The sequence below is a fragment of the Physella acuta genome, unplaced genomic scaffold (assembly GCF_028476545.2).
Source record: "Physella acuta isolate Inbredline_101_S28 unplaced genomic scaffold, ASM2847654v3 ptg000662l, whole genome shotgun sequence".
Lineage (NCBI taxonomy): Eukaryota > Metazoa > Mollusca > Gastropoda > Physidae > Physella > Physella acuta.
Genome location: NW_026732181.1, coordinates 155,633 through 180,136, shown reverse-complemented (window position 1 = coordinate 180,136; position 24,504 = coordinate 155,633). Strand labels below are relative to the sequence as shown.

At 34.1% G+C, this 24,504-nt stretch overlaps 1 protein-coding gene across 2 annotated transcripts; it reads left to right on the top strand.

The window, feature by feature from the left end:
- Nucleotides 1-1,728: 1,728 nt before the first annotated feature.
- Nucleotides 1,729-22,739, top strand: LOC131948852 (NSFL1 cofactor p47). 2 transcript variants are annotated; one of them, XM_059310547.1, is made up of 10 exons: nt 1,729-1,879; nt 10,541-10,683; nt 10,919-11,005; nt 13,741-13,818; nt 15,498-15,645; nt 17,532-17,641; nt 20,486-20,623; nt 22,009-22,128; nt 22,241-22,300; nt 22,464-22,739. In XM_059310547.1, the coding sequence occupies exons 1-10, from the start codon at nt 1,778-1,780 to the stop codon at nt 22,594-22,596; spliced, it is 1,119 nt and encodes a 372-aa protein (XP_059166530.1). In that variant the 5' UTR covers nt 1,729-1,777; the 3' UTR covers nt 22,597-22,739. The 2 variants fall into 2 exon arrangements, with proteins under 2 accessions (XP_059166530.1, XP_059166529.1); XM_059310546.1 differs by having other exon boundaries at nt 21,988-22,128.
- Nucleotides 22,740-24,504: the final 1,765 nt, after the last annotated feature.

The following is a 24,504-nucleotide window of genomic DNA, read 5'->3' as shown; positions in this document are numbered from 1 at the left end:
GTCAAGTTGGAAGCTGATGCTCTTACCGTTGATATTAACTAGTACATTGATGGGAGCATGACTTATTGATTTCACAGAGAACAGGTTGAAATCCGGCTGCAAATCAGTTTGAGCATTTTCACTGGTAGAGTGGTTCATTGGTTGGGTTAGGTAGTCTTGGTGAGAGTTAACATAGTGCTGCCTTTGGTTGCGGTACTGTCTTGACTGGCTAGATTTAGCAACAGACGAAGACTTTGCAAAGCAGGCCTTGGCAATGTGACCTTGCTCACTGCACTTATAACAAGTTGCAGACTTGAACTTGCACCGATGAGATGCATGGGGACCTTTGCATCGATGACATTTTTGATAATTATTACTAGATTTAGATCTAGGCTTTAAACGTGCAGGCTGTTTAGCATAAGTTGGAATGCTCTGATGGGGTTGGTGTTTGTTGACTAACCTGCTGTTTACTGCATGGATCTCTGAAGACGTTAGAGATTTTGCCGCATCTGATGACTGCTGGAATGAAGTTGCTAGTTGTATTGCTTTTTCTAATGTTAGATCTGACTCGAGCAGCAACTTTCTTTGAATATCAGGACTGTTTACACCTGTCACAAACTTTTCACATAGTCTGTCAGACAGCGTATCGCCGAATTCACAAAATTCACTTAAATGACGTAAAGCAGCAACATATTCTGATATTGACTCGTTTGGTTGACGAGTCCTACCGTCAAATCTAGCTCGACATAGAAACTTTGATGGTACAGGCGCATGGTGGTCTGTTAGCAGTTTGCTCAGCTCGTTAAAGCTCTTGGTAGTTAGACTAGCTGGTGCGCATAAGTCCTTTAGTAGCCTAAATTGTTGAGGCCCTATGACTGTTAACAAAACAGCTCTCCTTTTGGCTTCTATCGTCACGTTGTTTGCTTCAAGGTAAAAGCTTAACCTATCTAGGTAATCATGAATGATTTCATCATTCGAATCAAATTCTTTTATTTGGCCATACAGCGCCATTATCCTAGAAATACTTAGCCAATATGCTCTAGCAAACCTCTTTTTTGCGTAAGTAGGTGCTCTTTCTAGTGGATTATTTATCCTCGTCGCCAATGTGATGGATTGGAATCACTGACGAGAAGCCGCGTTGATTGTTAACAGTAGTTTATTCACACCATGAGGAAAGAGAGAGAGAGAGGGCGGAAGTCACGAGACACTTATATACATAACATGTAAGGGACATCACTCAAGATAACAATATAAATATAATACTAATACAGAAGAGTGAGTTCCCTTGACTTCACAAGTCTCACTATATTACAGCACTAGACTGACTGTTACCAGCATTCACCGCAACGTACTGGAGTGTAAAACTATTGCAGCTGCTACCGCACAAACTGTCCTTATTTCCCTGATATCCCTGACTCCATCAGATTCAAATTTGCCTTTCACCTTTACGCGCAGACAATTCCCTGTTAGATTAGCCTTTGCCATGACAATTAATACAGCACAGGGCCAAACATTCAAAAAGATATGCCTGTATCTTCCAAAACATGTTTTCACTAATGGACAATTGTATGTTGCTCTCTCCAGAGTTTCTTCCTATCATTCTCTAACAGTAGTTTGCCCAAACCCACCCTATTTGGACAACTGTGTCTAGATTTCTATCAGGAAGTCTTCAGTCACTAAATAGCGACGTATGTTATTTGTTAGGCCCTACGCTGCATCTTGGTCTATGCTACTTTCACTTTCATTTCTTGGTCATGTCGATATCCGGAAACTGCCTGCGCATACCGACTGTAAAAAAATGGCCGATCGTGATAGTTTAGTTGATGAATTCGTAAATGTAACTGGTGTTGACAAAAGTAGAGCACGGTTTTATTTAGAATCATCTGCATGGAATTTAGAGGTAGGCTCTTAAGAATCTTGTTATCAAATTTTTTTAATAAGATCTCTACTCGAGATCTAGTCTAACTATTAACTAGATCTAGATCTAGTCTAGAGTGAAGTTCCACAGCCATCACACATACATGATAAAACAAACACATAATACATAGCAAACTCCCGACTTTTAGCGGACGCTATTTTGTAACCGTTTAACACAGAAACAAACCCAAAGTACTATATTATTCCTCTGCCATTCTACTCTTAATATGTATCAATCATTTTATATTCCTACGCATAGAATTTGAGATATTTATGTTTTAGTGACGTGCTACCTGCAATATTTTTCCCCCCCCTTTTTTTTTCCTGCACCCACCTGAACAATCGTATTTATACGTTTTAATCCAATGTTAATAACTAAAATAAATATTTTACACTTTTAAACGTGTTGTTTATTGTATTATTAATTAATAGATTGCAAAACCAAATAAAAAACATGTTAATTAAATTAATTAACGACACATTAAAATTGATGATGACTCAAGGGACGCAGCTATAATAATCATAACAAAGGGACATAACAAACACTAACAAGACATAATGTAACACAAGCATAGATATGCTTGTATGTAGAGACACAAACTAGATTTAGAAGAAGTAGATCAGGGGTCTCCAAACTTTTCAGTCCGAGGGCCGCATTAACTATCAAATTTCAGTTCGGGGGCCAGTTTCTTCCAGGCATGTCTTTGATTTTTCTGGGCAAAGTTCCTCAGCCATCAGCAACAAACGTTTTTTCCGTGGACAAAAAGATCTCCGCGGGCCGGATGAGAGGACATCGCGGGCCGCATCTGGCCCGCGGGCCGTAGTTTGGAGACCCCTGAAGTAGATGATTGAAATAATTTAAAACAACAGAAAAAAATAGAAATACAGATTCTGGGCTTAGTTTGAAATATAGAGGGCATCTAGAACTAGGCTAGACTAGCTCAAGTCGTTGGTTACGCAGCGATGTGAAACCACCCTAATCGACAACTAAGCTGCGGCCACCCCTATTCACCTCTCAGGTTGCTTTATTAGCCTTATCCCGCACATATTGTAGAAGCTATTTATAGTTAACCAAGTTATAAAAAGCTTTGATTGGTTGGTTTTATTCATCTCATCTGGGACCTAGTGTTTTTCAACGGGGGAACTAGAATCGCCTACGACGTCATACCTCGAAACTTTAAAATTTAAAAACTCGACTTCCAGAAGGAGAAAAACAAAAGAATTTGACCTGGATATATTTAGAAATGGACAGGTTTACAGCAGATATCGGTAGTTTCGTATAAAACATCCAAACAAATATTATACGAAGCGATAAACAGGCGATGGCTGCACCAGTGTTTTAACCGCGCGTGGAACTTTACTCTAGATCTATATTAGATAAATTGATTTACGAAGTGACTACTCGGAAGAAGACTTTTCTCCCCAATGTCTCCACTTAGTCGGCAAAAGATAGCTCTGCGCATGCGCAGTGACCTATGGCTAGGATTAGGGCTAGAATGGGGGATAGGATTAGGGTTGGTGTTACACCGCGTTTACACTTATGACATGTATACTAGACTTGACCTACTAAAGTGTATACTAAACATGTTATGGGTATATGGAACATCTTCTGAGTCGCAGTGCACAAAACCACGCCCCTTTTTATGTTCTGGGTCAAGTTTTTGTCATCGCTCGCTGAGCGAAAACATTGGACATGTTCTGAATTTTCAGATGAGTGCGCATGCGTCCAAAGTAGTAATCGCATCATAGGTCTCGGCTGATTGCAAAATTAAATGTAGATTCTAATGATTTTGAGTTTTTGAGCACATGATTTCATAATTTATAATTTCTCTAGGCCCTGCTAAAATTTACATTTTTATAATTACTTTTTATTTCTTTAATTAATTTCCATACACGTTTTAATGAAATAATGTAATGTCTAAGGCATTACAATTTTGCCTTAAAACCAGTTTAGGTATTAATTACGAAAATATTAATTCATTAAAAAATATAATTGAACCAAATTTATCTCCAATTTTTTCTTGACCAACATATTTTCAGTTTCCGTCTGACATGAATAAATCCATAGGCCCACAAGAATGTGCTCGTGGGATCACACATAATCAACTTACTATAAAAATCAGGCAGATAAAAAAGTCGTAGGCTAATTATTAAGGTTTAAAATGGGACATAATTAACATAAAGAAACGAATTGGGGTGGGGGGATGTCATATACCCTACTCTAAAAACTAGATCTACTTTTTTTCTTAATAATAGACTCAGTATAGTGATAACATGATCTCAATACGTTTAATGAACTTGGCAGATGGAAGTTTTAGGAGAAATCGGGCCTTTACTTTCAGCAAACAAATATTTAGCACTGTTCATCCAAAACTGTTTCTGAAGGATATAGACAAGCAAAGAAGCTGGGGAAATGGCTATAATGGGGTTGAAGTGGGAAAGGGTGATTCTACTGCGGGATGGGAGGGAGGGGTAATAACAGGTGGGTAATGTCTACGACCCGTGGTATTATATACAGCATTATATTTATAACATCTGTCTAGCTCCAGTAGCTGGCATAAAATTTATAAAATCTTGCATGTTCTCTAATTTTTAGATAATTCATTGTTGAATCGTAAGCACCGTGGCTACACCTTTTTCCTTTTAAAAAAAAGCTGTGTGTCCACCATCTTTTTTTTTTTACTTTGATTTCTCTTTATTTTAATTATCTGGGCCTATATAGCAGACGCTCCGGGTCAAAGGTGATGTATATTTTATAAAATGTTCTATAACATGTTCTGTAAGTGTGAACGCTAAAGTATACATGTTCTGTGGAGAAAATTGTTCCAGATAAAAATAACTTTTGGCGGGCTATGTGTTCTGGAAATGTATAGTATACATGTCGTAAGTGTAAACGCGGTACTTGGGTTCTGCGGTTGTAAACACAGGCATGCGCAGTACCATCGAAAACATCCCTGCGATGGCAAGTCGTAGTTTCTCTCCATTGCGCATGCGTATCTTATTCCAGCTAGCATCAGCCATTAATTTATTACGAGGGCCTACTATAACTATAACAATAAATAAAATGGGGCCTAGCCTAAATAGTTAATATTATTAAATAATAGGTCTAGGCCTATTGTTGTGCATACTTTCACACTTTTACTTTCACCACTTTGCATTGCATACTAGATCTAGGCCTAGAAATTTAATAAGAAATACTTTCTTAATACTAGATCTAGTTACTAGACTACTATCTAGTGTATCTAGATTCTAATTCTAATGTATAGATCTACTATACTACTAAACTTAAGGGCCTAGTACTTGTATTAAGATCTAGATCTAAGTAATAAAGTATGGCCTGTTGCCTATTACAGTACTATTACTAGTTACTAGACCAGTGTATCAGCAAAAGTATTGCAGCATCTGATATTCTAATTTATTTAGTTTTTAGGCCTATTCTTATTTATTATTATTCTGACTCTGAGCATCGTGAGAGTAATAAAATAGATTCTAGATATAGATCTAGAAGTTGTGAGTATCCTTTGTAATCCTATAGAGTTGGTATATTGACGTACACTCATGCATGAGTATTAGTAGATCCTAGATCTATCTTTATTCTTTAAGTAGGCCTATATAAGAAGTAGGGAGAATTTTTATACCAGTGTCCGATAATAATATAATGGAATCTTTAAAAAAAGGGGTGTTAGGTTACTGGTAGTTAACTAGGGTTCCCAGAAAGATGCGCAACGGAAAAAAATGCAACAGAAAAAAGCGCAAACAGAAAAATGAGCAAAACGAAAAATGCGCAAAGAGAAATTTTAGCTCAAAGACCTATATGGACTAGATGACACATTTATACATGACTGTTAGGGCTGCTGTGAGAATGTCGTGTTTGACCACGCGATCTACTACCATTTAAAGCATACCACTACCATTCACATCACCCCGATGAAGGCGATTATCGCTTTACACAATGCCAATTATTTTCTTGGTCAATATTTATTCAACTACTATTCTCGTATTAATAAACATAAAACTATCCTTGATATCGACATTCTCCCTAGTCCAAACTTCCTAGCTTGCATACCATAACAACCCGTTCCTATTGCAAAACTTCACTCTCTTTTATCTGTGTCAACAAACATGCATTCATCATATCTCTCTCACCAACATTCATTCGCACCAAAATAATGATGTATTTAATATTATTTAATCATGACACACCTACCTACCTATCTATATACCTACCTACCTACCTACATACCTACCTACCTACCTACCTAAAAAGTATCGGCAACTATCGTTAGTTTCATAAACTGCACTAGACATCTTTTTTTTTAATGAAAATTCATTGACATATGTTACATCTTTTGCGACAGCTTTAATTAGTGCGTTGGGCTTGTATGAAAACTCACTTCAAACTAACTCAATTACATGCTATTTATTTTAACATGACAATGTAAGCGTCACCCAACTGTTGTGATGTGAGGTGAGGACAGGGTTGACAATAAACCAACACGAAGTCTGTATATAATTAACTTCTTTATTGTTTGAAAGTACAAACGAGACCTAGACTGCCTATTAGAGAATCGACCCCCTAACTTTCCTAACCCCACCATTTATACCTTACCTAACCTCTAAATTTCCTGCGCTATATGTCACTTCCCTCCCAATCGTTCGTATTCTACAGAATTGTGTGTATTATTTATTTACATTCTTTAATCTCAATATAACTAAAATAGACTATAGTTTGAAGGGTAATGAAAACATGTAAACAAAAGTGACGCTACTCTAAATCTATGCTAATACTTATATATAACAATCCTACCACCAACCAAAGCATGTACTGAACAGCATAATGGGCAGAATGTAGCCTATATAACAGAAGAGCTATGGTTGTTTTGCATTCGTCCGGTAAACATTTCAGTAAAAGACCTTCCATAACCTTTTTATAAAGAATCAAAGAGAGGTGAAGTTTTATTATAACATCAGGCTTTAACTTAGACCTACTCCAATATCATCTACATTGTTAAACTGATTAACTAACCTTACGTCAAACCAGTTTGAAAGTTCAAGTTTTGTAACAGTTACTAAGCTAGCAAAATGGAAATGTGCATAATCTATATCATCTACACAAACACCCAACCACCTACCTAACTACCCACCCACACATCTACCCACATACCCACCTAACAACCTACCTACCCACCAACCCACCCACTTACCCACCTACAAATAAATATATATATATTAAAAAAAAAATTCTCTTTATGCAATTTTCGTTTTGCTCATTTTTCTGTTTGTGCTTTTCCGTTGCCCTTTTTGTTTTGCACTTTTTTCCGTTGTTCATCTTTCTTATCACCGTTAACCAGTGACCCTTCCCGGCGGCCGGTGACAAACTTGCACCCCCCCCCTCAAACTTTTGATTTGAACCCCCCCCCACGAGATTTCCATTTGCACCCCCCCTCTCAAACTTTCGATTTGCACCCCCTCAACCTTTCAATTTATTTTTCCAACCCATTTTGGCGCCCCCTAAGGTCGGCGCTCGGGGACATATGTCCCCCCCCCCCTCGCTACGCTACTGCCATTAACTAAACACACACCACATGGCTGCCTATGTGAATGTTAACCCTGTCCCTAACCCCAACCCTACCATACGCCTAACCCTAATTTCTAACCATAAAATTAGTTGAGATTACAATACTACTAACAACCCAACACCCCTATTTTAAAGAAGATTCCGTTATTGGACATCGGTATCTATAATCATCCAAGAAGTCTATAGTAGGCCGTTCAATCCACAGCTTCTGGGTTTGTTTGTTTTCATACCATCTCATGGCCTACTAAAATGGCAACCAGTTTTGCTTTCACTACACTGACTACACGGTAGAGGAATAAATTTAAGTCTGTTATTTAAGAATTGTCAGGTGTAATGCTTCGATACCAAACCAGCCTATGTGAATACAAAACTTGAAAGCATTAATTTTACACACATTACAATTAGCTGGTAATAATTTATTGTGTTTATGAGATGTGTTACGTGTAAATGATCACCACTCAATTATGCCATTTAATTATAATTTTTGGTGAAAACGTGGCTCGGGAAAAAGTGTGCAGTGCAAGATTCCAATCATTTGGCTAGATTTATGACTATTTTTTTATGTCATACCTAAAAATAGAATGTTTGCGCTTTCTTCATCAATAATATTAATATACTGTATACTACTGTAAAGTTAAAAAAAAGTGTAGTATAGTGTATAGGCCTCTTATCTTTTGAACTTTTACTTTAGTAGTAGTAGGGTGTGTTGCAGACCAGGACTACGATGTTGCCGTCCGGTTGCTTAGTCGCCGGCCGAATACGTTGCTGACACTGGCTCGGGCACTAGCCAATAAGGCCGTCGTTGTCTAGGGGTATTTAATTAATCTACCCGAGTCAGCTACAGTGAAGTAATCAACGGAACAGGAGACCTTCTTAGTTTCTGCTGTTTATTAAATTGCTGAATGCCTGTGCGAGAGAGAGAGAGAGACTAACTAACCTGCCTGTATTTATACCCCTGTCTTAACCCCCTAGCTGTTCCCACGGGACAATGAGCTCAGAACATGTGACCTAACAAATTATCCCCCCTGGCGCTAACAACCCTGGCTACTGGTCAGTATAAAGACTACTATTGTCCTGTCAGAGCAGTCAGTCTCCTTTGAACGTGTCACCTACTGTCCATCCCTACTGTGTACCCTGTAATTATCTAGTGAATAGGTGTTTGTGGGATTCTGACCTAACAGGGTGGTGCTTAGGATTTTAAAGTTTGGGGCAGCCTCAAAGTTATTTTCTGCCAATTTGGCTAGAGAAAGTTCAATTGCCTAAAATAAAGGTCATTATAATGTAAGTAATTGAGAGTACAAATGTTGCATCATTTTATAAATTAGTCGCTAAAACATCTGTTATAAAATCTGGAATTTTTCCAAAAAAGTCTGGAAAATGTCTGAAAAAAGGCAGGAATTTCTTAAGGACTGTGTAGTGTGCATAATATGAACTAAATGTCTTAAAGTAAATAAATAGTTAGCAATTTTGATTTTTAAAAATTCAGATTTTGGTTTCAGGATTGGTAAAATTATGGGATTGATTTTCAGGATTCGCTTAAAAAATGAGTTTCACCCCTGTATTCTGCATCTTAAAAGAATTATTGTTTAACTAAATCTTAACTATTTTATTGGCTGATATAGTAGCCGAGGCTATAAGGACTCAGTCTTAATAGAGGCTGTGGCGCTCCGTATAGATGCAGCTCTAGACAGTAGTCTACTTTGAAGGCACTCTACTGTAGAGCCTAGCCTAGAGACAGGTATTACTTAGATAAAAATCTAGATTAGATCTAAAATTGGTAATCCCACAGTATAGCGTCAATTATTATTTTGGAATGGTATATTCGTAAAAAAAACAGTTTAAAATAAACCGGTAGTGATCTCCCCTAAACTTTCTTGAATCTATATATATAATTCTCTTCTGGGAGACGCTAGAAAACAAGCTGCAAGCGCGCTCCCTACCACCCCCACCCCTACATGGTCTGGTGAGCTGTGGTTCACTCTAAATATTTACAAACAGAGCCGGGTTTAGTGACGACTATTAGGGGCAGATAATTTAGTTTGAAACGATTTTAAATGTAGGGGAGGGGGGAGTAACTAAGTGGAGTTTACTGTAACGGAGGGGGAAGGAGGGGAGGGGGGTTATCGTCCTTAACGAGATACTTATAGTGTTTTAAAGAAATATTTTCAGTGGCAGCGTTGGTACTGTCGAATTCACAAATTATGAATTACTGAAAAGTAGAAAAAACAACAACTAAAAGCGGCGTATGATATGCCGCGGGTCGGCTCGTATTCTTATATAAAACTACGGGTGATGGCAACTCGGGATATAGACAATATTTGTAATCCATTTTTAATTATTTAAACTTTTTATTATAGATTAGAATCTCGTAGAAAAAAGAATTGCACACTAAGTGAACGCCAAACAAAATGTGCATAATAGTGCTGGATATTATTAGTACTTTATAAATCCACATGCGTTTTTTGAGAAATCGGAAATAGCCAAAATTACTTGTTGCGGTCAAAATTTGATAGAAGGCAGAGAAATATATCTTTTACTTATGTGTGAAATTTCATTTATCTATCTAAAATAATACTCAAGTTATAGGCTTTTGAAAAATTGAAAGTAGAAAAAGTACCACTTCCGGTTATCGGAACTCGCTCAAAAGTTGATACGGATCTACGATTTTGATATAATACTTATATATGAAATTTCATCAACCTAGCTATAACTGTACTCAAGTTATCGTGTTTACAAACACACACAGAGACACACGGACAAGATTGCAAAATTATGTTTTTCCGACTCAGGGAGGTGTAAAACGTCGAGATTTTTTTTTGCACGATTACAAAACTTTCTCTATACTCTGTATATATGAGAAAGTAAAAAAAATGGCATACTGTCACATCATTCCTGAATCCACTGGAATTACTTTAAATCATACTTTGTTTGGCGCTTTCTTTTATTTTTAATACAAACCTTTTAAAATTGTGGATAGATCGATTTTTTGTTTCCTGTAGTTCTATTCTTTATTTAAAACGTACTGTTTCTATTTCCTAATTTAGTTGCAATTTTATTATTTTACAGTTGGCTATGAGCAGTTTTTTTGAAGGTACTGATAATGAAAATGTGAATGAAAGAGATTTTCCTGCAGTTGCAGATGTTTCATTGCCTACAGATACAAGAAACAATCAACCAAGTGCATCTGTGACAACAGACAGTAACCAAAGGTTATTAATTTTATTTCCAGTGAAAATGATGCTTTTAGTATTCATAGGGTCCAAGAATGACAAAGCTTCTTTCCCCCTTAAATAACCATATATCTAACTAATTGAAATACTATGGTCATTTTTGCTTTTATTTGTATTAAGAAAAACAAATGCATTTTTTCATCCCACTACATCCCCACTGGAAACAGGAATAATACTTATATCCTTAATTTTTATTAACATTCTTTTTTTAAAGAATAAAAACAATTAGCTCAATGCACGTTGAATCAGACTCCTCTGAAGAAGAAGGCCAAGCCTACTATGCTGGTGGATCGGATACAAGGTAACAAAATTCCATTTTTAAATAACTTTGATCAAGTTAACTTGTATATAAGGTACCTCAAATAGATGTTAAAAACTTTTCTAAATCTTTTTTTCAATGCTGTTATGTAAAGAACTCACAATACCAAGTTTGTGGATAAAAAAATATCTTTGAAAGGTTTTATCTCTAATGAGCCGATCCGGGTGAAGACTTCGTAAAAGACACAGTTGTCCAAATGGGGTGGGTGGGTACACACTGCTGGGTATGCCTCGAAAGCAAGGGAGGGGGCAGGAGGGGGTTTAGAGAGTCAGTGTGCATGTGTGGTGGGCGACGTAGAGGTTTTTCTTAATATTTGTTTTATTTTCTACTTTTCAGTAATTAATTATTTGTGAATTCGACACTACCAATGTTGCGACTGAAAATATTTTGCTTTAAAGCACTATCAGTAGCTCATGAAGGACGATTATCCTCCCATTCCCTTCCCGGTGTCGTCCGTGACGACAGTTTACAGACGGCAATGAGAAGATCAAACAGAACTTGTTACATCCCCTTAGTTTCAAATCGTTTAAAAAATAAAATTATCTGCCCTTAAGAGACGTCACTAATTCGTCCCGGCTCAACAATTTTAAACATTCTGTGTGAACCACAGCTCACCAAACTGGTGGGGGTGATAGTGATATGGTCTGTTGCACATGCCTGGAGAGCAAGGGAGGGGGCGGGAGTAGAGTTAGAGAGTTGGGGTGCGTCCCACATGGTTGGGTGACAGAGAGAATTTTATATCTATATATATAATTCTCTTCTTAGAGACGCTAGAAAACACCAAGCTGTAAGCGCGCTCCCTACCACCCCACCCCTACATGGTCTGGTGAGCTGTGGTTCACGCTAAATGTTTACAATCTTAAAGCCAGGTTTAGTGACGGCTATTAGGGGCAGATAATTTATTTTTGAAATGATTTTAAACTTAGGGGAGATAACTAAGAGGAGTTTACTTTCACGGGGGGGGGGGGAGTGGGGTAGGGGTTGGGGAAAGGAAGGGGATTATCGTCCTTAATGAGATACTGATAGTGTTTTGAAGCAAATATATTCAGTGGTTGCATTGGTACTGTCGAATTCACAAAATATGAATTACTAAAAAGTAGAAAATAAAACAACAGTATTTCTGTAGTTAAGTGATAAACTATATATATACTAGCCGACCCGCGGCATATCATTAAAATGTCTGGCATTGTTTTTATTTGTATTGAATTAGATGATCCCATATACTGTTTTTTAAATTACAAAAATCTCTAAATAAAGCAATTTTCAGTAAGTCTAGGGCTATACTAAAAACATAAAGTACAATGTGGCTTGACTTTTATCAAAATGGTTAATTTTGGTTCAAATGTTTTTACAATTACTCTTTCCAAAACTTTAAAAATAAATATAACTCCCTTTCTAATTTCAGTTAATTTGTTTAATTTCATTTTCCATCAAATGAGCTAAAACTTTCAAATTACATTAGTCTAGATCTAGGGTCTCTATTGAAGACTTAAATTATTTTACCTTATCTATCTTTAAGAATATAAGGCTTAATTTAAAATTGAAAGCAAGTACATCTAGTGATTACAGAGCTTAATATTAAAATTAAATTTCATTTCTGTGTTTTATTCAATTGAAAAAAATGTTTAGATTTTTAAAAAAAATGTTTCTAAGGAAAGTTTAATTGCAATTAGACAAGACTTCCATTGTTACATTAGGGTAACAGAAACTTCTTTTATTTAAAATACTAGCTAAATTAAAGTATTAACTGTTACCTATTTTATCCCAAGTCCTCAAATTAATTTTTTTTTTTAAATTGTTAAATTTTTGTCACTGAATGAAGGAATGACTTTCAATTATTTTTTTTAAATTGAATACTTTTATAAGAAACTTCCAGTAAACAAGACGTTTGCAATGAAAGGCCCAGTTTAAATATAAATTTGACAATAAGGCAAAAGCCATAAGAAAAAAAAACAGATTCTTTTACTAAGTGAAGAGGGACGGGTTTAGTACATCCAACAAAACTGAAAAAGGAAATGAAAAAGCATTTGTTGAATGTAGCAACAGTTTTAATAAGAAATATATTTCCAAGGAATAAACAATTAATCTAAAGAAATACTTTTGTGAAGTTAAGTTTGATGGAGCATGATCCACCTAGAGCGATTAGAATGGAGATTGTGATGGGTTGGTTTTCTAAACTAAATCTTGAGCCATTTTTTATTTCTACTGATTTCTCAACTGATGTTAACTCTGTGACCCCCTCTTCCAAATCTTGTTTAGAAAAGAAAAACAACACCTGCAATTTTTTAAAAGCATAAATAAAACTATCAAAATTTCCAAAACAATACAAACACTCTTAAATGTCACTAATTCTCATTCATCTTATTCCATCACATGTACCAAAAAGTAAAAAATACTTTCAAACTCTTTACTGTTGAAGAAATATTTTTTTAAATATAGATATTATAACTTTGCGACTACTATCAGAAAGACATTATGAACTAAACAATAGCTGATAAAAAGAATGAGCTTTCTAAAAATGCTAATGGTAGTTTTGTATAGTTGATCAACTAGACAGAATTGAAATATACTTTTTAATTTACCAGCTTTTAATAATATACCTTTTATCATAGAAATTTAGAACATTTAAAGTTAAAGGCTGCATGTGCTACCACAAGAGGTTTAGGTGAATACTTCTATTTGCATTTTTATATAAACATACTTAATTTTACCCTCAGTGGACAGCAAGTTTTGGGCCCTCCAAAAAAAAAAGATTCAAATAGGCTTGTGGAATCTCTCTTCAAATCAGCCAGAGAGTAAGTAACTTCTCATAAATAGCTTTAATTTTTGACTGGACTATTTCCTTGCTTTTAATAAAGCTGAGTACATGTTTTAACTCTTAAAATTTAAATGTTTTTAAAATATAATATGGATTGTTAAATGAATGTAATAGTAAGAATTGGTATTCCACTTACTATAGAAATTGTAGCTCTTTCTGAAACAACAGAACCTATGAAAATGTATTGTTAAGAAAATGTTTAAAATAAAATGCAAAATTTTCTTAAAATATCATGCTATATGATACCATGATAAAAATTATCAGAATCTGAAGGTTTGTGAGAAATAGGAAATAAAGTGCCACTTTTTTGTTATTGGAAATAGCTTAGAAGTTGATAAAAACATACTTATAGGATCTAATACTAAAACATTGGGGAGGAGGGGGGGAAAGGGTGTAATTTTGTGAAAGAGGACAGGGATGACTCACGTGAGCATTTCAAGAAAGTGATTTTAGAAAGAGGATTTTAACCTTTTTTTTTTTTTTTGCGTTTTTAAAATACTGGTTTTGTAAACTGTTATAGAAATTGATTTATACATAAAATGTTGACAGAGCTCTTAGATATTTTAGAAAGAAATCAATGTTTTAAATGTTTCATTTAAGGATGAGCCCTCACTTCAAATAAATTAAAATATTTATATTAGATATGAAATTCATCCATTTAACTGAAATGCACTCAATTTATTGAACCTGGAAATAAAATTAAAATACTATTATTCCGTGTGTTGAAAATGACTCAAAATTCAAAGTAGCCCACTAAAGCAAGTTTTACCCAAATTGTTTGAGTTGTTGAGAGGTTTTATGGCTGATTTTATCTTAGTAGAGAAAGAGTAATTTATATTTTTTTGCTGGTGTTTTTTTTTTTTGGTAAGTTATGTATAAGCCTTAATATAGGGCATATATATATATATATATATATATATATATATATATATATATATATATATATATATATATATATATATATATATATATATATATATAAAATTTTAATGAAGACTAACATGGGAAGTATTGATATGCGAGCAGGATCACACTGGTGTACACTTTGTGATGACGTTTACTTAGTTACTACATCATTTGGGGGAGGGTGTGTATGATGTTATTCCACAGTGTGTCAACTTATTGTGACAGAGTAAAGTGTGATTGTGTGTAGGTCTACTATCCTACATTACCCATTATTTTTTATCAAGTTAATCAGAGGTTGCAGGCTATCATTAAAAACTATTTTTTATTGTAGGGTGAGTGGGGGGGGGGGGGGGGGGGGGAGGGGGCTTTAGACAGAAAAATTCTCTTAGTTGACTGACTGATTGCTACCCTTGTCTCCACAACACAAACCACCTCTTACCTGTTTCTTACTCGTTGCGCTGGCTGTGATGACTACATCTACCTGAGTTGTTATTTAAATATCTTATTTTCACTTTGATTATTTAAGTTTAGTACTAGATTTTTAGAGCCTAGTTATAAAAAAAAAACGTGTTTTAAATGAAATACTGTAAATTAATTGATAACATTTTCGATCGCTGCCCTTTCTCACTTCTCCATAGCATTTCCTCTCTCTCCCCCCCCCCCCCCCCCCAGCTTTTCTATGGTTTCATTATTTCTTTTTAGCTTTGATAAAGGAAATTTAAGTATTTTCATATCTTAATTCTCATACAGACATGGTGCTGAAGAAAAAAAAGAAGATAGCCAAATGCGACAAGGAGGAAGGGCCACATTTATTGGCGCAGGTTATCGACTTGGTGAGACACAAGATGATACAACTGTTGTAGCAGGGGCTTCACATCCATCCAGATCACGAGCACAGGTGTTTACTCTCAGTTGCAATGAGTGATTTTATTACTTGACAACTTCGCAATAATTATGCAGGGATGTGACTTTTCCGAATTTTAGCGGAAATCCGATTTTTCCGTTTCAGCTGCAATTTTCCTCCGCTGATTTCATTTTTGCCGAATTTTTCCGACGATCTTCAATTTTTGCCGAAGTTTTAAAAATTAGGAAAAAAAATCGAAAATGACATCTACGGAAACGGCCGACTAGCGCATTCCATATTTTCGTATTTAAATTGAGAATTACAGTACTTAGGTCAAGTATGCACATTTCTTTTTAATTAGACGATTGCGCTAGGTCTGACGGTGCTAGATTAAGATGAAACATAGATCTAGGTCAAGATTCAGAATTTCTGCGGATTTCAGTATTTTTCAGAACGCAATTTTTTGGTCCAAATTTTCTGCTGATATCAGTTGAATATTTATAAAAAACACGGGAAAAGTAATCTAAAATAATGCCTTTCTTCAAATGAAACTCGCATCTCCCAAGCCTGGTAATCTAGCTATCGATATAGCCTAATTTACCTTTCTGTATTTTTGTTCACCCAAATCTACAGTTTCTCTCTTATTTTATTTAGCTATCTAAAATGTATATTAAAATCCTTGCAAAATGTGACAATGAGGACTAGACTTACCCCCCCCCCCCCCCCCTTGTAGCAGCCGTGGCTCTTGTGACCTCACCTTGACCCCCAAGTACGTGTTTGATACTACTTGTGGGGAAAAAAATTAAAATGACGTCACAGTAGTTTCAAATAGCTGTTCCTGCAATACCTATGCTATATGCCTATAGATTTAAAAAAAAAAAACGAACTCAACGTGACTCCGAAGAAAAAGTACGATATGGACTGTTTTTAATAAGGGGTCTTCCATAAATAACGTCACACTCGGGGGGGGGGGGGATCTGTAATTTTGTGACGTGTAATGAGGGGGAGGGGGTCAGATAGAGTGACGTCATATTTTTTTATTTTAAAAAAGTAATGTTAGAAACTGAATTTTAGCCGCTATTACGCGTTTTAGAAAACTTTTTAAAAATTGTAATATAAATTAATTAAAATACCCTACGTTGGTCGAGCTCAGTCAATATTTTAGAAAAAAAAAAAAATAAATAAATAAATTCAAATGCAATTTTGAGGAGGGGGAGCGGTTGTTGGTTGAGGTGTGACGTCATTTTTGAGGGTCGGGGGGGGGGGGGGTCTGTCTTTTGTGATGGAGAGGAGAGGTAAAAATCGTAAAAAAAAAACGTCATTTATGGATGACTTCAAACAATTTACAGCCATTCCAAAAACAAAAATAACGATGTGGTTTGTCTATCGAAATTGTTAACTTTGGTTCACATATCAGACCCTTTCTAATTTCAGCTAATCTGGTCAATTTCATTTTCCATCACAGGAACCAAAAACTTTCAAATTTCAATTAATCTGAATCTAGGCATTTTACAGTTGAAGACTGACATTTTTACCATGCCAATCTTTAAAAGAATATAAGGCATAATTTAAAATTGAAAACAAAAGTGTAACTAGACTAGATTAGTACACTTTAAATTAGCTTAATGTTAAACTTAATTGCCACTTTTATTACATTGTAAATGTAATTTTTTTTTAAAAAGTTGTTTATAAGTTAAACATTAAATTGCAATTAGACAAGACTTTCAATGTCATTGTAGAGTAACATAAACTTCTTTTATTTATAATATTAGCTATATTAAACGATTAATTAGAACAGTAATGGCGTGAGGGTGCTTTAACTGAGATTTAAAAAATGGATAAAACAGAGTTCTTGTCCGAAGAAAATTTCCTAATTTTTTTTCCTGGTCTGGTCACATCCCTGATTATGTTGGTTGTAATTAATTTGTTTATTTGTTTAGGTTGGTAAAAAATTAAAATTTTGGAAAGATGGATTCAGCATTGATGATGGTCCACTCCGAGATTATAATGATCCAGAAAATAAAGATTTCCTTGACAGTATATCTCGAGGGTATGTCTTTGTGTAAAATTAACCTTTTTCATTCAGTGTTTATGAAACTACCTCCACATCACCCTTAGGTGTCACTTTTCTTGGATATCCTGGATTCCGGATTTGAGAATAACATTTTTTTTTCACTTTCCGGATTTGCAGTTGAGTTTTAAAATTTCTGGGTTTGCATGTAAAAAAGAAAAATCAAGGCCATTAAGACTTAAAAGTTTTTGGCATTCTAGAAATTTTTTTTTTATCACAACCTCAGAGTATTTTTACAGCTAATTGCTTGTTATGCCATTGGTGTGTGCGATGAGTGTTCAATATCCACTACTGAGAAAATTAAGAATTAATTAACATTGGCGTGATTTCATTTATTCAGCCACTAGTTTAGCTTTATTAGCACATACTGGATCAAATACTTGGTAAATAGAGAATCAAATCTGTTTAAAATTTAATATAAACTATCCTTTTTAGCAGGCGACCATTTTAGCAACTCTTGAACTTACTTAACCTTGTCTTGTAGTCAGGCATGGATCTTGATGTAAATAAAATTTATAGAATGAGTTGGATTGCGTGTTTTCAGTCTTGTTTGAAATTTATCTCTCGCTCAGATTAAGGATTACTAGTAAAATTCTATCAAAACTGAGAGTAAAAAACCCACAAAATTTGCTAATTCTAGTGGTTAGGGATGTGACTTTTCCAAATTTTGTGCAGATTTCCAAACTTTTCAGAATTTGAATTTTCTGTCTGAATTTTTCTGCTGGTCCTTTTAATATCATATTTTTGCATACAAAAATAATGGAAGAAAAAGTGTTCTAGAATATTCCCACTTCATAGAGAAAATGCACATACCCTGAGCCTGGTTCCATATTTTCATAGTAGTAGAGGCCAAAAGTATGTAACAGAGTGACATTTTTTTAGTATTTATGCACATCATACAATTATATAACATGACGTTGAGGTTAGGAAAATATTTCCTTTTACAGTTGGCTTTATTTTACTCAATGTCGGAAGTGCTAAAACATTAGCAGTTGTTTTGTATTGTGGTTTACCTGCATTGAGTATTCAACATAATATGATTCAAATATTTATACAAGTATTGAAATAATTGTTGATTGATTTTCAGGATTAACCTAAAAAATAATCCTGGCACTTTAACTGCTTTTTTTTAAAATTGTAATATTTATTGATTGTTAATTTTAGGAATAAAAGTTTTGTCTTTAACCCTTTATTTACGGAATTATGTTCTGAATGAGATTTTTACTTAAACAATGTGTTACTATATTGCTTTTGGCACATTCAAAGCACATGTCGAAGGAAATTTCGTTTCATAAATTTTTAATGGCCCAAACAGATATTGGTACTTATAAGTACCGTCAGTAATCTAGGACATTTTTTTTTCAAATTTTTTTTTTTTACAAAACAGGAACAAACGATACAATTTATTAACTAATAACATGGCAATCATCATAACAATCACATTTTGTAATTTTCACACATAAATACAGCACAAAAGTGTATTTTGAGTACGATTTTTACTGGATTTTCTATGGGAACAAATCTTAGACCTCATACACAGCAAAAGTAGTCGACATGTCATGCTCCCTCAATCTTGTCTGTGGTCTTTCTGGTGTAGCAATGGTTGCCGGAATGAATATGCTTTTTCTGGAAGCTTCCAATAACTAGTACAATGAGCCGCATAAACAAACAAAAGCCTAGTCATTCAGCACACAACTACTAGTAATACTAGTATAATTGTAGCCTACTAGAATGTTATGACAAGTCTACACTACAGTGCAAAGTTCATAAATAGAAGTGAGCTCAATGTGTTTAGGATAGCCGTAGTGGATTACTCTTTTCTGTTTACTGATTAAAATTTACCTTATAGATCTATATTATATGCAGAAGTATGGACTATTACTAGTCTACAGGTATACATTACGTAAATGCTAGTTATTGTTGGCAAGACAGTTTATTGCAGTAAATATAACTAACAAATTAAATCTTACTACTAGAACTAGGCTTTGGTATACAAATGCAGTAAACTAAACCTTGTAAACGAGCCTGCAACTGATACCTTTATTCTTGTTATTTTTTACTACTAGAAATTAACATGAAATTACAATATTTCTTAGGTAAACCTTATGCAAACCTTCTTATAAATGTGTAAATATCATTTTTTGAGTATATTTCGATAATTTATTATCAAGACAATATTTATGTAACTCCTCCTAACAAATCTGCCATTTTCTAAAAATCCTAAAAAAATGTCCGTGTGCCCTGACGGTACTTATAAGTCCACTTGTAAACATCGATCTAATACAAAGACAGTTTGATCAAAATTGTATAACTAGAAGTTAAACGCGTTTGCCTGACTATTGAAGGTGCCAATAAAAAATATTTGGGGTTGAAAACTTGAAAAATAAGGTAAAACAAAGGGAATTCAGGAACGTGTGTGAGAACTGTACAGAACAATTGTGAACTACCGACATAGCAAGACATTGAAAATGGCGCCACACCATTAATTTAAAAAAAACATTGATACCTCCGACTACCGGCGACTCAGGGGAGATAATACTATTAATTACCTCAATAATTTTTAAAATTCGTATTAAATTAAAAATAATACAGGCACTTAATTAAAGTGGTACTTATAAGTACCGTCAGTAGATAAAGGGTTAATCCAATTGAAACTTTCATTTATAAACTGGATTAAAAACCAAGGTTTCATTTTGTATTCACCACAGGTCTTTTGCTACAAAAAGCCTGTGTATTTTAAAAAGCCATACTAATATAATATAACTAATATATGGTAAAACGCATTTCATAAATTCTATCAAGTATTTTCTACACATTTTATAGAGAAGTTCCACATGATCTGATAAGAGAAGCAAAAGGTGGAGAGGTCAATCTGGATATGGAAGATCATAGAGCAGAAGAATATGTCAAACCAAAACATTCAGTGAAAGCATTTTCTGGTGCTGGTCATATGCTTGGCAGGTATTGATCTTTACTTTTCTTATAACATGATGACTTTGCTTTCCTGGTTTCCTCTTTCATTTTGATGACAGAAATGTAACTTTTTAGGTGGAAATCTAATTTTTCTGTCTGAAAGAAATTTTTTACAGAATAAAATTAGGAGTTTTCAGACTCCAAACTAGTTCTTGAAAAATATGTGGAAGCTTCTTGCAAAAATTTTTCTAACATGTCTTCCACATTCTTTTTATACCAAAATAGGTTGTTCTGTTTTTACAATGACTATTTTATGTATATTTGTCTACCAAGGTCTTTAACATTTTGCTATTTTATGTGATGGCTTAGTTAAATGGTATAGTTAACAATTGCTAAAACAAAAATCTTGAGTTTGAATCTCGGGCTTGAGTCTGTGAGACATCCCTGAGTCAAAATTATTAATGCATTTATGCAGGACATTTAATTTTTGTTACGGTAGCCAGTTTGGTGTTATGTACCCTCCACTGGTGTTTATTTCCTCTATCATTGACCACTATAAATACTAGTACTACCTTCTAAAATACCTGTTTTTTTAAATAGATATATTTCTTAATTGCATGCTCTGCATAAATGGGTTAACATTCATAATAAACCAGGAGTGATCTCCCTAAACTTTCTCGAATATTCTTATATATATATATATGTCTTTTTGCTTTTTTTTTTTTTGAGAAATCGGAAATAGCGTTAAGTAATAACTTCTGGTCAACGGAAATAACTCACAATTTGAAGGAAGGCAGAGAATTAGATCTTTTACTTGTACGTGAAATTTCGTTTATCTATCTGCAAAGTTGTAGGCTTTTGAAAAACCAAAAGTAGAAAAGTTCCACTTCCAGTTACTGGAAATCGCTGAAAAGTTGATACAGAACTACAAATTTGATATAGTATTTAAATATGAAATTTCATCAACCTAGCCGTAACGGTACTCAAGTTATCATGTTCACATACACACACACACACAGACATACGGACAGAAATTGCAAAGTCCAGTTATTTAGACTCAATTACGCTTAGAACACCGACATTTTAATAAATCTGGATTTAGAATTTTTGCCAGATTAAAATAAGTCCCCTATACTTTGTATGTGATGAAGTAGGCCTACTTCAAAACTGTCAAAATTTCATGCGATTTTTATGCACGATTACAATACTTTCTCTATACTGTATACGAGAAAGTAAAAATAGATTGACTAAATTTGAATTTTTTCAAGTTTTTAGGTATTGTTTATTATTTCACTATTCAGTGAATCAAAGAAGAATAAAATTTTCTCTCATTTAATTTAATTTAATTTAATTTTCTATTCCCTCATTAATTGCATCCTTCCTTTCATGTTGCCGTGAAATTTCGTGACCAGTGATGAACCAAACTCTTTCAGCCCCACCCCAACAGTGATTCGATCAACACCTCAAGCTGGGGATAGATTACCTCCTACTGTTGAGATTGATGCTGATAAGCCAGTTACAAACATACAGTTAAGATTGGCTGATGGTCAAAGGTGTGTTTAATGATCATGATACAATTTCATGGCTTTCTTACAGATATAATTTGATGTTTTTAAGATGAGTATACTCTAGTATTTACAGTTTTCAAATCTTTCAATTTTTCAGAATGGTTGTCAAGTTGAATCATTCTAACACAATCAGTGATATCAGGCATCATATTATACAGTATCCTTTTTAAAAAATTTCTTTCTTGAATACAGGGAATATGTTGCTGTACAAGAAATTGGTTAGTCTAAATTTCATATATAATATCAAGCTCTATTACATTTTTTTAATCTATCACTTAAAATAAACTAAAGTAAGTCACGTTTTCCTTAATGTAATCTAGATTATACCCACAATATGCTGAAAGAAGTTTTAGTTTGATGACAACATTTCCCAATAAGGAACTTGTAGATGAGAGTCAAACTTTGGAACAAGCCAATTTACTCAACGCCGTTGTTGTTCAAAAATTAAAGTAGACAGCTGGATTATTAAATTGAAACATTTTGTGTTGTAATGTTGGATTTGTAAATTATTTATTTTTCAACAATTTATTTTTCTAGAATGCTCTGTTTGTTAATCCATAAAGCAAATCAATAAAATACCTTAACTGAAAAACTTACTTTAATATAAGTTTTGCTATTGCCTTGTTTTTAAAAAGTATGACAATTACAAATGAATCTTTAGCATGCAACTAACTTTGAGCTTAAATATTGATACATGCAAATACAATAGTAAATTTACTGTATTTTTGTGATTAGTTTTTAAAGAGCCTCTGTTACTCAATAGAATCAGTTTTAAAAATTTTTCCAGTGTTACAAAGAAAAGGTAAAATAATGAACAATAATCTTATAACATGGGATTCTTTCTTCATTTTTAATTTTAGTGTTGGAAGGTATCCCCTCCAACACAATTAAGCAAGAGTGTCAACTGGTTATGCGCCATTGAAGCCACTGACTTCGATTTCAGCCTGCTTTGCTTTTTGGATTTGCTTCCATAGCCTTTGTCCAACCAATAACAAAGTACAAGGCAGCAGTTGTTTGATTTTGGAGTTTTCTCTCCTAGAAGAGTGGCTGTCACCAGCTAACAAGCCTCATTTTCCAGAGGGTTCGAACTTCAAGACTTTTCGGTTTAGCAACCATGAGCTTTACCGACTCGACCATACCCACCATGGGATTAATTACCCTTTGTATCTTTAAAAGCAAATAAATGAAATAATTTTAAAATAGTAAATTTATCAGGTACAAATAAGTTTTATTTTTATTGGTTGATCATGTGTTTAAATTTGCTTGAATTAATTCAGTTACCTAGAGTAATCCATGACAAACAAGTTTAAGTATCCAAAGTTTGCAATATGATATACTCATTAAAAAGTAGAGTTTTGTTGTTTAGAGAAAGTTTTATTAAATAGGCGCCTTTATAAAACAACTATTTCACAAACAGGTTTACTCATTTGACAAGGCGATGATAATACACATTTTTTGTTTTTTAAGACCATCAGTCATCATCCAGTATAAAGTTCTTGCCCTCTATCAAATTGTAATCGTACTAAATTTTAAAAAAAAATCTTTTTAAAAATATGACAAGCGATAACATTATATAGTTGTAAAAGGCTGTTTGAGAACCATCAATTACACTCATTTTCATATTGAAAAGCCATTTGAATTATTTTATCAATTGAAATTTTAAAAAAAACTCACAGGGTGAGTAAAATAGTCACAGCAATTGTTTTCCATGATAAAATGCACATTAGCAGTCTATATAGTATAGCCTAGTTGTTAATTTATATTAAATATAAATTCCCTATCACCACAACAGCAGTATGTTGCTAGTTAAATATTTCAAGCCTTAATTAAACTGGAAGTCATTTTGCACTTATTTCACAAATTATTCAATTTTAGTTGAAAAATATGCTTTCTGGCAACACAACCATTTGGAACCAACTTTTCAAGCCAATGTAATTTAACCCTTTGAGCCTGCCAGGCCGGTAAACCGGCTTCAATATTAGGCATATATGTCCAAATAGCCGGTTTTCCGGCCCGATGATCTAGCGTCATATTCCTAGCGGCCGGTATACCGTCTAATTAAATATAATTAGTGGAAGACTGACTAAAACTGCGCATGTCTTTTTATTGCTGGATTATGATTCTAAAAATAGATTTTAGGAAAAGTGAAAGTGTTTACATTTCGTAGCAATGCCACCAAAACGAAAAGCTGAGCCACAGCCATCAACTTCAGCACATAAAGTTGGTGCAAAAGATGAAGCAAAAGACCGAAATATCAACAAAAGTAGAATGACTGCATCTCAGGCAATACAACTACTTTTTGATTCTGATGAAGAAGATAATATTCCTGGTCTATATTGTAATGATAGTGACATTGAATTT

Bases quoted from the DNA above. Each gene is read 5' to 3' on its own strand.
- LOC131948852 (XM_059310546.1), top strand. From the start codon at position 1,778: ATGGCCGATCGTGATAGTTTAGTTGATGAATTCGTAAATGTAACTGGT. The intron at 1,880-10,540 runs GTAGGCTCTTAA...ATTATTTTACAG, and splicing joins CATCTGCATGGAATTTAGAG to TTGGCTATGAGCAGTTTTTT. The intron at 13,819-15,497 runs GTAAGTAACTTC...ATTCTCATACAG, and splicing joins CTCTTCAAATCAGCCAGAGA to ACATGGTGCTGAAGAAAAAA.